Source organism: Rutilus rutilus (genome assembly GCF_951802725.1).
Source record: "Rutilus rutilus genome assembly, chromosome: 11".
NCBI classification, from domain to species: Eukaryota; Metazoa; Chordata; class Actinopteri; order Cypriniformes; family Leuciscidae; genus Rutilus; species Rutilus rutilus.
The window spans coordinates 30,895,666-30,910,383 of record NC_140216.1 but is presented as its reverse complement, the minus strand read 5'-3'; the positions used below and the strand labels follow the sequence as shown (position 1 = coordinate 30,910,383).

General features: G+C 36.0%; 2 protein-coding genes across 4 annotated transcripts in view; both read right to left on the bottom strand.

Annotated features, from left to right (window-relative positions):
- The window catches only part of celf3a (cugbp, Elav-like family member 3a), a 60,871-nt gene extending 60,486 nt beyond the window's left edge, over positions 1-385 (bottom strand). For all 3 annotated transcript variants that reach the window (XM_084422659.1, XM_084422660.1, XM_084422658.1), the window contains exon 1: positions 131-385. In XM_084422659.1, the coding sequence (XP_084278785.1) occupies positions 131-323 (193 nt within the window). In that variant the 5' untranslated portion in view covers positions 324-385. The remainder of the gene's footprint in view (positions 1-130) is intronic.
- Positions 386-1,443: 1,058 nt separating this feature from the next.
- ciarta (circadian associated repressor of transcription a) lies at positions 1,444-9,490 on the bottom strand. Its single transcript, XM_084422543.1, has 6 exons — positions 9,253-9,490; positions 6,835-7,187; positions 4,953-5,028; positions 4,250-4,328; positions 3,990-4,149; positions 1,444-3,297 (listed from the first exon to the last, which is right to left on the bottom strand). The coding sequence occupies exons 2-6, from the start codon at positions 7,183-7,185 to the stop codon at positions 2,821-2,823; spliced, it is 1,143 nt and encodes a 380-aa protein (XP_084278669.1). The 5' UTR covers positions 7,186-7,187; positions 9,253-9,490; the 3' UTR covers positions 1,444-2,820.
- Positions 9,491-14,718: the final 5,228 nt, after the last annotated feature.

The following is a 14,718-nucleotide window of genomic DNA, read 5'->3' as shown; positions in this document are numbered from 1 at the left end:
TGTGATACTTATTCGCACAAATACCACGCACGTCCACTTTAGAACCCCAGGTTAAGCAAATATGGGTCCGTAAACAGGTGTTGTCTTACAGCTAGGCTCAGATTAGCCGGCTAACGTGCTAAATACTCACATTTGCGCAGCCACTTCATCCAGTGTCGCACGATCACGCTGTGGTATTTCTTGTTTTCGATGCACCAGGCGGATAGTCCCTGAATGGATTCCATGGTGTTGGATACAGTCTGAAAACGACGGTCCAAAGTGGACTCAAAGCGCGGCGATGAGCCACTTTTGTGGCCGCTAACGCCAGCAGTTCCAGCCGCCATTTTCAAGGTCTTCTAGTCGCGGACTCGCGGTGCTGCCGCTTACAGGTTCATGTGTAGATACTGCATGGACTCCATTATCACCAATAGATTACAACAATACTTGACCACTTGACATGCACACACAGTTGCTAGTTTTTGTTGTTGTTGTTGTTGTTTTCCTTTCTTTCTTTCTTTCTTATAAAACCTTTTACTCCTTGCTCACAGTCTTTGGTCTGAAATCACAATAACAAGGATAATGTATTTTATCCATCACAGGGTGTAGAAAAAGAAACTTTAGCCTCGTGAAATCACTTTGAAACATAAATATGAATCTTTTATATTGATAAAATTGTATATTATAAAACAATCAGACATCCAGCAGGGGTCAGTCATGTTCAGATAGAACACTCGAGAAATATGTGGACCTTCTAGTGTATTCGTTATCCTACTTGCAACAGTCACGTTAATCATATTAATAGCTATCAAGAGCACTTACATTAAGTTAATACAGACAATCTATCTATTTCTCCTGGTCAATGTATATATAGATATATGCTAAATATATTTTGGACTATACAAATATTTAATATATTTTAAATATATCAGAAATGGCAAAGGCCTACTAAATTTATCAAAACTGGCAGTAAAGACCTTTACATTGTTACAAAAAACTATTTGAAATAAATACGTGAACTGTCAATTAATCAAAATCAAAGAATCCTGAAAAAATGATCAGTTTTCACAAAAATATTAAGCAGCACAACTGTTTTCAACATTGATTAAAAACAAATTTTTGAGCACCAAATCAGCATATTAATATGATTTCTGAAGGATCATGTGACACTGAAAATTCAGCTTTGCTATCACAAGAATAAATTACAATTTGAAATATATTAAAATATAAATTGTAATATTTTGCAATATTGCTTTTTAACTGTAAATAAAATGTTTAATAAAAAATGCAGCTTAAAGAGATTTTTCAAAAACATTTAAAAAAAAATTACTGACCCCAAACTTTTGAATGCTATAGTGTATATTTAAAATGTATTTCCATTTATATGTTTTGCTCTATATAGGCTATGCCATAACTGATGTCTAAAAAGAAAGACAATAAAAAAGAAAGAGACTGCAAATAACAATATAAGAAACTTTGAAACATTTAATGATATCAAAAAGTGGAACGTTGAAAAACATTTCAGCAACCTTGACTTGAAAAACTTTGATATAATAATAGTAACAAACAGAAAATGGGTTTAAACAATCAATAGAAAATAAGAACAGTGCTACAATGCCTGACTTTTTTAATTTTGAGGAAGATTTTTTATTTATTTAAAAAATATTTTCCTCAAAATTCTACCTTCACAATTACATGAAGCTGTTGAGTGCATTTAAATGTTAATCAATATATCTTCATATGCACTTTTCCCTTATAGTACAATCTCATTATGATGGCATCAATATAGTCATATATTATCACGATACTCGTACAGCTGTGACTACATGCGTCTCAGTCAACAAAAGTTCTTCTCATTCCTCATGAAGCTAAATACTGTATCTCTAATTTCAGATTATTCTCTACAAATAGCTAAATAAAAGTCTTATCTTCCTCAGTGTGATCTTTACAGTGTGGGACACTCCACATACTCGTAATTAACTTGAACATGTTTTAGACGAGAATGGTTAATAATTACAATGCTTTAAATGCAAAAGGACTTTTTAGGTGAGTAGAGGGGAACAACTGTGCAATTTTCTAAAACAAAAACCTAGATTTCTGTGACAAAATGAACTATTACAACATGGAAGCAGAACAACATAAATGTGCAAACTGTGTTTGGCAAGAAAATTTTCAATAAATGACCATTTGCTTTCCAGATTATAGAATAACACTTCATGATGCATCCCATCAGTTGTTTGGCTCTCTGTATCTTAATAAAAATACAACACTGAACTATGAAAATGGCCCACGGCCCACATGTACAGACTCTCAAGGGTCATTTTAAGGCTGCTTATAAGATCTCAGAATGTTCAAGTAAAGAAGTAATAAATAAAACTGCCTCGAAAATATCCTCCCATACTGCAAATCTATTCCATGCGTTGCTCAAAGTGGTTTTCAATTCAAGTCAAAGGATTTTCTGGACGTTTTATCAGACTAATCTTCTAGCTTCCCGTTGCCATGTTCATAAATATTGTTGGAAGCCTGTGTTATCATGAAAGGCAGTGCAGTCGAGTGTTTGATAGCTGTGCATGTCTCACCGGTTGACCATATGGCTCAAGCACGTATTTTAAGACACATCTCTGACCTCTAAGGACTTTAGAAATGTAGAATCTATAATCTTATAAAAACAAATCTTATGCCATACTGTACATATGATAACGTCTGTGTTGTACATATATGTGGCAGAATGTAAAGTCCGACTAACTGAACAACACTTTTCACTTTGTGAAAAACAATGATTTCCCAATATCAACAGGCTGGAAAAAAATGGCCATTCCTTTAAACGCGAGAAACTTCAAAACATTATGTGTTTAACATCTCTGTGCAATGATGTTTACTATTAACCTTTTTTTCTGGCCCCTCTCCTTTTACAGATTCGCCCACATCTCTCCCACTTATCATCAAGTCTGCTGGTGCGTCAGAAGTAGGAGTCGTGGAGGACACTGACCAATCCTGCATAAACAAGATGCTGCCATCTGTGGTTGATGGTGGTATTACAAGCGGAGGCGGTCTTCCTTTCGCTGTCACAGGGGTTTCGTTTAAGGAGTTTGTCTTTTGCTGAACTTGAAGATGGCTGTTTTTGATGTGTTTGGATTCAGATGTCATTTTATTTTGATTTGCACAGATTGCACTGTCTTCTTCAAGTTCGCTGAACGTGGTTTCAGAGTTGCTGAGCCATGAGCTAGTATCGCTGGGGCTTGGTCCTCGATCGTCCTGTAGAACACGTTTGCTGCTTGAGGAACCTTGCGAGTCAGAGTCTGACCAACTTAATCTGCGTTTCTGAAAGAAAAAGGGTTTTCATGAGGAATTAAACCATTCAAGATTGTAAAGGCCCTGATATACCCTGATAACACAATGGCTTTATATGATGAATAGATTTAATGTAGGATTTTATTCACATACAAACATTAATCAGCGAACATAAACAGAAGCTCAACCGAACATGCTTGACACGTGAGAATAAACCTCTTTGGGTCTTGCGGAAGCTCAAACGTGCTGCGTAACATGAGAATGAACCTCATTGGTTCTCGCACGTCAAACGAACATGCTTGAGCTTCCGTTTACCACAACTGATGTGCGAGTTGATGAATGTTTATATGTGAATAAAAGCCTAAATTCAATCTGTTCATCATATAAAGCGATCGTGCCTCCTCGGACAATTTGGACTAAATCGCTCAATTCATATGGATTAGTTTTACGATCTCTTTATGAACTTTTTGAAGCGTCAAAGTGTCAGTTGCGTAGCTGTCAATAGAGGGACAGAAATCACTCAGATTTCATTAAAAGATCTTCATTCCGAAGATGAACGGAAGTCTTACAGGTTTGGAACGACATGAGAGTGAGTAAATAATGATCAAATTTACATTTTTGGGTGAACTATCCCTTTAAGTGGAAAAACATTTTGAACCGAGAAGAAACTTGTTGCTTGTCTCATACGGTTTGTTTGTTTCAAGGCACTTCTATCCGCTTACCTTTACAGGAATATGTAACTGGTCCTGATTCCAGCGTGGAGGCAGACTAGCCATAAAATTTTGGAATGAAGGGGTGCCATCGCGATGCTGAGGCCTCACCTGAGGGAACCAAGCCTTTAACATCATCTCCAGCTGAAGAATAGTGCCCATATACTTCTCCCTATGGAGGTATAGCAGAAAAATATGATTTAATAAAAGGCATTATATGCATTCAATCTAATGCAGAGAAATGCATCGTTCAATAGAACAAAATAAAATACCCAAGGTCAGGTTTTTGTAGAACACCCACAATCCTTCGCAGTCTATCCATGGCAACACTCTGCTGAAACGTGCTCAAACCTGCCAAAAAGAAACAAATTAATAAATAAAATAGATACAACATTACATAAGGTGTGGACATACACTACCGTTCACATGTCTGGGGTTGGATTCTTTTATTTAATTTAAATTTTTTTTTAAAGAATTATCTTATGCTCATCAAGGCTGTGTTTATTTGAAATCAAAACTTTAGTAAAAACTGTAATAGCAAACAAATATTTTAAGTTATAATATTTTCAATATTGTAATTACACTTTAAAATAATTTATTCCTGTGATGATCAAGCTGAATTTTCAGCATCATTACTCCAGTCTTCATGGTCACATGATCCTTCAGAAATCATTCAAATATGCTGATTTGGTGCTCATTAAACATTTCTTATTATTATCAATGTTGAAAACAGTTGTGCTGCTTAATAATTTGATGGAAACCTCATTTTTTTCAGGATTCTTTGATAAATGGAAAATGTAAAATAACAGCATTTACTTGAAATAGAAATATTTTGTAACATTATACATGTCTTTACTGTCATTTCGTATCAATTCAATGCAATCTTAATGATTAAAAGTATTAATTTATTTAAAAGAAATCTTATTGGCCCCACTTTCGAAAGGTAGTGTATATAGGATCTTTTTAATGCATTACCTTTTTCATATCGACCTGTTTTCAACCCATTCAACAGCTCCAACAGGGGCCTGATGTACCCATGCAGCTCTGAACACTGTAAAAGAAATTATATTAAGACATGCATTTACCAATAAAATCATCATAGAAACATTTAAAAACGCACGACAGATTTAGAAACTGCAAAACTGTCTTGGAGGCTTAAGCAATTTTAAAGGAAGGGCTGCCTTAAGACTTCAAGAGAGGAAGAAGAACACTAACGGATCCAGTAAGTGCCTACGCACCTTCAATGCTTCGCCCCTAAAGATGACACATTCTGAATTTCCCAAGCTTTGTGTTATTAAAGTTGCACACAGATCAATGTATCAACATGACCACCCACAATTGTAAGCCAATGATACCACCAGGTGATCAGATACAGCCATGGTAAAAGGAGCAGCTGTAATTTATTTTTAATAAGGTTCTTGATCATTAAGATCTGATTTGTTTGTTCGTAACATTTCAGCACATATTGGTTCGTGCATCTGTCACATTGGGATGCAAGGACTTTGCAAAGAGGCTTATATCGAAGGATGGCCCAGTTCCCAAACTATATTTGACATGACAGCCACTCACAAGCTGATGTGTGAGAGAATGTGCTTAGTAATGGTGTGCGTTTCACATTTGAAAGGGGCGCTTAAAGGTACAGCGGCCTAAAATGTACTGTTTACATGTAAGGCTCAGAGAAATGGTCATAAAAAACTACTTGACTGAAATTAGTGGATCTCAGGAGAAAAACTGTACTAAAAACAATGAATAATAAAAAAAGTAGCTGACCTATTTAAGCATGTTTTAATCTTATTTAGCTTTTTTACATTTTCAAATTTCTTTAGTGTAATGTTGCCGTTTGAGCATGAAAAGGGTCTGCAAAGTTACAAAGCCACACCAAAGGAAGTGATGACTATATCTATATCAGTATATATACTCTGTATCTGTATCTATATCTATATCAGTAAGCACCGTTTCTGACCTCCCTGAAACACCTCAATTGTAGCCTTAAGTTTTCTTCCGGGTAACGTACACATCACAATATTCCTTATTTAAATAATTCTTGCCCAAGGAATACTCAAAAAAAGTAATTAAAGGGTAACTCTCGCCAAATTGCAACCTAGGCTATTTTTGTTAATCTACCCGAGTCAAACATTCGTGTAAAAGCATAATTAGAATGGAAACGCCACTTTCAAGATTGACCGTATTTTCGTTTTCGGTCAAAATGCCTTTTGAATGGGAGTGCTAGGGGCTATTTTTAAAACACTAAGGAGGCTCGACACAACATGAAACTGTGCTTGAAGTATCACCAGGGGCTCTACACATGAACTGGAGCATTGACAACATTGTTAGTGTGTACACAAAGTTTACTAAAAAGAAAGGTTTTGTACGACTCACTTTATCAGTTAGTGGTTCTGGAATTTTGTCAGACAAAAGTAGTCGATCTCCGAATGCAACGTAACATGAGGAGAGTAAAGATGGAAAAGATCTTTACCCTCCTCATGTTACGTTGCATTCGGAGATCGACTACTTTCTGGTGATACTGATTTCTGGCCCCAGTTGACACTTCAAGCACAGTTTCATGTTGCGATGTTGATGCTATCACTGTAGTGCCCCTAGCACTCCCAATCAAAAGGCATTTTGACCGAAAACGAAAATACGGTCAATCTTAAAAGTGGCGTTTCCCTTCTAATTATGCTTTTACACGAATGTTTGACTCGAGCAGATTAACAAAAATAGCCTAGGTTGCAATTTGGCGAGAGTTAGCCTTTAATCGTTAGCTGACATAATGCAAACGTAGGCTGACACTAATGCAAAATACAAGAGAAGCAGAATGCATGAAAATATCACAGGGTAAAGAGATTTTCAGACTTACTTTGCGTGCAAACCTCAGGTCTCCCTCGGTGGGAATCCTTTCATATGGCGCCGGGTTCTGACTGTTGTAAGCTGGAGATGCCGAGAAACATCCAGTTTGACCAATTTCAACTCTGCCACTCCTCTGGTTCACAAAGGTGAGAGTCGATTTGGAATTTAGAGGGCTCCCATTGGCCAAGCTTTGGATCTGGCAAAGCTTTGGATCAGGCACAACTCCTGCAGCTTTACTCTCAGAGGTGAAGACCTCAGATTCGTCCTCCGTCTGGTCACTCTCACTGTACAGGAGAGAACTGGGGGTCGAGGAGAGGGAATCTTGCATTTGCCATTTGGAAGGACTTCCTGGTGACAGCATCACTGAAATGTGAGAAAACACATGTGTGAGGTGGCAGATTGTTTAAAGCTGAAGAGCGATGGGCTGAAATGAACTGAACTGATGGCAGCAAGTGATAGCCTATCTCTGAAGGGAACATGGCAGCTGAAAATGATGAGGAATGTTAAATACAGCTGAGAGAATGTTAACAAAAAGCACAACAATAGGGGAAGGGGCCGGCTGACGGGACTGTCACTGGTATGTTTTGGACACTAGGGTTGCAAATCCTTGTTAAAACTGCTAGAATGACTTAAGAGGATTGACTACAATGGTTTAACTACCATTCAACTACTTTTCAAAAGTTTGTAGTAGGTAAGATTGTATTATTTTTGAAAGCATCTTATTGCAAAAACATTTCTTATTATAAGCAATGTTGATAGTAGATTGAAGTAGTGGAAACATTTTATATCCTTTTACAAGGATCCTTTTCCTTATCCTGATAAAAAAAATTCAAGATTCTTTGATGAATAGAAAATTTAAAAGAAAATCATTTATGAGTGAGTGAGTGAGTGGGTGGAATGTGTGGTGTGAGTGTGTGAGAGGGAGTGAGTGAGTGAGTAGAATGTGTGAGTGTGTGTGTGTGTGTGTGGGGCCTGGTAAACCCTACATTATGGAGACAAAATGTCCCCACAAAGATGGCAATATCCGAAATCCTTGTCAGGACATTTTTTTGGTCCCCATTAGGAAAACAGCTTATGAATCCTACTAAGTGATGTTTTTTGAAAATGTAAAAATGCAGAAAGTTTTCTGTGATGGGTAGTTTTATAGGTAGGGTTATTGTAGGAGGATAGAATATACAGTTTGTTCAGTATAAAAATCATTATGTCTATGGAATAAAACATGAAAACACAATGTGTATGTGTGTACAGAACATAAAAACATGTGTATGTTGGCAGGATAAGTACAAAGCTGAACTACTTGGCTTGACTGGACTTGAAGAAAATAAACCTTATTGTTGAGGTTTCCTGACAGACAAAATTCTGTAAGTCAAGAAATAAGAGAGGTGCTAACACCAAACAAACAATTGGCAACAGACAGTGTGGATAAAAAAACGAATGCAGGAACACAGGATAGAGTCCAAAACAGAAAGAGAGATCACAGAGATACCACAATTATGTTTAAAATCACACTACCCATGAAGAACAGCACGCCATGTTCCTTTCACTAGGTCAAAGGCCACAATACCACATATGGTTTGTATCTTAAGAAAAATAAACATAGGAGTTTTGAAAAATCACAAGAATATAATATGTGCATGCCTATAATGCATATACCCTATAATGTTGTTTAGATGGACAGCTATAAATACAGTGTAGGGTTTCAGAATTGACCGAGTTGAAGAAAACACTCTCGAGGGCATGTGGCTCATAAAAAATAAACAGCTAGGCGGTGCCATTAAGACAAATTAACTTTCACCAGATGGACTGCTTGGTGGTTTAAAAAAAGATCGATATAGAAGAAGAAAGACATTATAGTCGTGTTGGATAAAAGCTTTTGCAATATGAATAAATGTAACATGTAAATATTAAACATTTAAAGAACACTGTTATTTATGCTGAGTTGACTAAGCTGTCTTGGAACGTATGTTGTGACGCATTACAATCCATAAAAATGTTAGCTTTTAAGCCAATAAATAAAAATATTGAATAAAAAAATAAAAAAAATTATATTGAATACATGAAATCTTCACATAAACATGAAAATCATTCTAAAAGTAATAACAAAACATCAACCACATGTGGAAAAATATCTGAAAATATCACCGTAAGAGATCTTGATCAAATGTAAATGTTAACCAGTTTCAGGTTGCAATGAAAACGTAATTTCCTACTTCTCAAATTATTTTTAATTGCAATTATGACATGATGACAGACATAAACTGACAAAACAAAGGGATAATGCAGCTCAACGTGGTGTAAACACACAACAAGCGAGCTGGCAAACACGTGCAAGTTAGCATTTCTGGAATATAACAGCGTTGTTGATAAAAAAAAAATGTAACGTTAGACGTAAAAATTCTTATTATTAATAAATTCTTAATTCCCTTACCTTAATACTGGGTCGATTCTGGGTCGGTACCACAACAACCTAGAGCCACTGACACGACCTGACCTGTTGTACGTACGCCTAAAAGTAGTTTTATACAATTTACTGCTCAATAAGATTTTGTGTCGACGTCTTCGTCGTTCGCAGTATTGTCCTGAGAGATTTTTTGGACTTCTATCCTCTTCCTTTCCCCACTCACGTGACGTCACGTCACTCTACAGCGAGGGACAACATGTGAATCGCATTCGCTACACGTGCTGGACAAAAGCCAAGGCAGACTGCGCTCCCATTGGCTGAGAGATCAGAGACGAGTCGCTGATTGGACAGAAAGTAGAACCAATCTGTAAGTATCTGAGTCGGGATTGGTCGGCCTCACATGTTTGCACACCCCCCTCTTCGCACGTGTCATTCGAGTGGAAAGGCAGATACTACGGATTGAATCACGTTATACAGACGGTGCTCGTTGTTCCACATTAGAGGAAGAGTTTGTACCCGTGACAGTTTGTTTGGAACATAACAACATTTACCGACAACGCTCTATTTTAGATGACCCTCACATTATTTTAGAAGTAACCACAGCAATATGATACTTATAATTACATTATTTTCCTATTTATGACAGATTTAAGTAGAAAAAAAAATCTTGTTTTGTCGAAAAATCTACACGAGAATTGATATCCAGAATAAATATTTGTTGCTTCAACCAAAATAAATGGTAACTGAAATAAAATATAAAAATGCTTTAAATATAAAAAGCAAGGCAACATAAAAATGCTTAAAATATAAAAAACAAGGCAACATTTCTCATTTTCATTTAGTTTAACTTAATGTAGCTATGCTAAAATAACTAAAACTGGAAGAAAAATAATAATATAGGCATATATATATATATATATTAGGGCTGTGAAACGATATAGGGCTGTGAATACTGTATATATTTATATATATAATTTATATTATATAAATATAAATGATTTATATATAAATAGCACATTTTCTTAAATATGTACATGAATGTGTATATACAAAATAATTATACACACATATTTTATGTAAACACAAACTTTTATTTTGGATGTGATTAATCACGATTAATCGTTTCACTGCCCTAATATATGTATATATGTGTGTGTGTGTATATATATATATATATATATATATATATATATATATATATATATATATTAAATTAAATGAATTAAAATTAAAATGGAACATTTCAAAATAAAAACGAATAAAAGAACTATAATTGTATCTCATTAATACTAAAATAACTGGTGTCACATGAAAATGCATTTTGCAAGATTAACTATTGTGTCCCAAAAATTACCCAAGAAATCCCTTTTAAAGAAGTCATTGCATAATCCACTCACTACCCTTTGACTTCTTGCATTTTAGACTTTCAAATGTGGATCATTATCAAAGTTTGTGCTGGTGAACTTTCCTTTTCTAGTTGATAGCAGAACTATGATTGTTAGTCTGACAAAAAAAAAAAAAAAAAAAAGGTCAGCTCAGGACAACAAGTGTTATTGGCTCAGTTTCATTCAAAACAAATGAGCTAATGAGTCTGCTCCCTGTGGTCAACGAAATTACAGGCAATATTATCCACAATGATACATTATTGTATTCTGGGCTTTGGCTTTTTGGTTATTATGATCAAAAGGACACTTTCAAGAGTAATTATGAGTCTTTCGGGGCAGATTCATTCATTTTGAGCCAAAAACAATATTCAAGTATATAGTGCGGTCACTACTGAATACCTACTGTGTGACAAAGATTTGGTATACATATTTTTAATGTGAATCCAAAATTTTACATTTTTATTCTGTCTGCATCACACATGACAGCATTCACACATGAATGCACTGAAAGCTTATTCACAAAACACACTTTTTCAATCTTTAAACCATTGAAGGTCACCGATTCCAGCTTCCTCCAGCACTGTTGTTGCCCACCTGTAGGTCAGCAGCCAATGCACACAACAGAATATAGGTCACATGTTAACCATGCTCTACATTCTCAAAGTCAACTTACCCTCGCTCACAATGATAATCTCAACTCTATTGGAAGCCCTTATTGTTCACAGTTGGAGAGATAAACTCATCTTTCTTCAATACTTGCACTTGATTAAGTCAAACATGTGTATGGGTTTTTAGCTGACGTCAGTGTTATTTTAAGATCACTGAAATACTATAGTTTTTATTATTTATATATATATATTTTAAATTATGTTTTCTTTTCTATTGGTTTACTGGTTTTTTGTTGTTGTTGTTGTTTTAAATATGCCTATATAGTTTTTATACAATTTTATTTTATTTTTAAGTTGTGTCCCAAATGACGCACTAAACTATGCACTATATACTCGACCATATTGTATTCATTTTAATAGGTCTGATAGCCCTCCTTCTCCACTACGTAATTAAAGATACAAGTTACAACAGTTGTGTATTTATACTATTATACTTATACAATTTATACTACAAAACTCATAGTGCATGGAATGCACCTTTAGTATAAGTTATTTGTGCATCAACTAAATAAAAATGAGAGCTCAAATATAAGTTCAAGTTTTTATTTAATAGTTTATTTCAGTTCAAGAGCCAAATAACATATCATTTACAATTCAGTTATTTTGCTTAAAAACGAAATAAATAATGAATGTTTTCTTTTAAAAAAATTAAATAATTAAATAATAATAATAATAGTAAATAATAAACTGAAAATAAATAAATAAGAATGATATCCTCTTTCCTGCATAGCATATATATACGTTAAATTCATCCTTGTTGTTCACTTACTGGTTGATTGTTGATTTCACAGTGTTTTAGCATGAAAGAGAGGCTCCATCCACAACTATGAACTCCCTGACCCAGCAGCCCATCCCCCTGGTTTACAAACAAGAATAATGTGAACCCTGGGGCAGAATGCTGTCACATGACTATACAGCTTGGGGTATTTTTCAGTGCATAGTTCAACATGCTCAATTACACCAATCAAACAAACAGAGCATTTGGATACAATAATTACGTTCAAAAACAGGAAATCATTTAAACATTGACTGTAAATAAATAACTCTGTAGTGAAAAAAATTGATATTGTGAATGACATTGTTTAGCCCCAAAGAGACTAAAGCAACAGGAGTGGCACATCTTACATTTTTTTTGCTAGTTAGACTTAAATGGAAACTTCATGGAAACCACAACACTTCAACTAGTGCTGAGGCCCCATCCACAGCTATATGTTGAACTTAATAACCCTCGAGTCTAGAGAGAGACCCATCCCCCATATATCACAGAGACCTTGACCTCAGTGAAAGAGCACTTACTATAAGTTCCTTCCAGTTCAGCTGTGCAGTTCAGCTTTTTCACTGAAGCATGGCCAAATTTCAGACTGAAGAATTATTTGACACACATCAAGGGTTGCTTTAATATAAACAAAATAGCGTTGTATTGTGTTACTCATTTCCTTTTTAATAATTTATTAACTATTAGTTTCTTCTGGTAATGAAAGTATTTTAAGTGATAGATGAAACATTGCATGAGAATAGGCAGTTTACCCATTAACTTAACCTTAAACAATAAGGTTATCAAATACAAACTTGCTGTGGTATTTAACAACCCACTAGTTAAAGCATTTGTCAAAAAGGTGAACTTTATAATAATGCTATTTCTTGCTACATTTAACAGTACATTTTTAAATATGTACATTTATCCTTATACCATGGTCAGTCTGAATACTCGATTCTGATTGGCTGGAAAGTGTGCATTTAAACCATTTAATGAATTCCAGTCTAAGCACCATATTAATGCGCTGTTTTCATTGGCTACTTTCAGACTGTTGGTCCAAATCTGATTTTTGTGCATATCCGATCAGATTTATAGGAAAGTGCCGGACGAGCAGAAAATGACAACATAACGGAGACATGTTTTGAAACCGGTGGAGAAGACAGCGTGGAAAAAAGCCAATCGGATACACAAATAATCGGATTTGGACTGACAGAGTGAATGTAGCCATTGTAGCACACACAGTCTCACACAGAAGATTAGAGATTGCGCTGTGCACGCACAGAAACATTCAGGAAGCACAGAAACTTATCAACACTGCCCTGTGATAGTGTAACGCTACATTATATTTCTCAGAAATGCTTCGCATCGGGTGGTACTTTGTCTCCACATTGTGCATGAAATTATGTCAATCGCCAGTTAACAGTTGGTAACATTTTTTATCCATTCTTTTATTAATTCGTTGTTCAAACGTGAACAACTCTTGGGACAGTTGACAGCGCTGCATCTTCACAAAAGTTTAGCCTTGCCAATTTAAATATTCAAGAAGACGCGAAAGGGAATGCGTTACTTGAGGAAAACAGCAGGCCGATACTGAATTGAGCTCTCTTTCACATCTTCTTGCGCTTGAGCAGACATGTTCAAACAAAATTATGTCAAAATGCCTTGTAAACAAAGCCAGTTATGTCCTAACTGAACGTAAACAATTGAGAAATAAAATGAGTCACAGTATATTGGATCCGTGAATTAGCTCTTAAGCCCGGGACACACCAAACCAACGCCAAAGAACTAGCGCTGATGAAAGCCGACTGTGTTGTCGCCTCGCGTCGCCTTCCTCGGGGGAAAAAGCTGCACTTGAACACACCATAGACAGTAAAAGAAATGGACACAGCGACCCCATTGGATTCAACGGAGAAAAGTGAAGTCAATTAGAAGCACTCACTTCCTGATGGCTGACCGTACTGCGCAGACTCAAACTGAGCTTGACGACGTAGATGTGACGTGAGCAACCCGTCTGTCTTCTAGTAGCTGTGCCTAGAGAAATCTGAATCATTCCCTTACGAAACTTGCAGAGACGGAGAGTGTGAGTAGGAGGTGAACATGAGCTAGGAGCAGGAGAAACTTTTGCTAAGTATTCTGATTAATTATTTTGTCATTTTGCCTCCACGTCACCCTGAATGCCCGCGAGCTTCTCCTCCTGTCTATACGAATTTCTCTACTGTGCGACAGAGAGTCGCGTGGTTATGACGCAATCGTTAGCCTATTTTTACAAAAACTGCTTCTACGGGGCCATAACGTAAGATACAAGGTAATGGAGCCTTTTATACATTTTCGAAGTTTCTTCAGAAATAAATAATGGACAAATGGAGTCTTTAAACGCCTCAGATGTAAAGTTATTCGCTGTCAAAGTGACGCCAAAATGAATGGGAGTCAATGGAATGCTAACAGCAGGTGAGGGTCTGCTAATCAATGGCGCCCCCGGGGAAGCTTCAGTTTTTTCTGAAACATTGCCCCCTTGGAACACACCGGGAGAACTATAACCTACAGTCAGCTAGTATGCGCGTTCTGCGCCTGCGTGTAAATGAGACAACTCTCTTTTTCTGAAGATATATTCACCTATATTCGTTATTCAAAAAGGACTGCAGAAACCGACGCTGCAGGCTAAATACACAAATCATAAACAAAG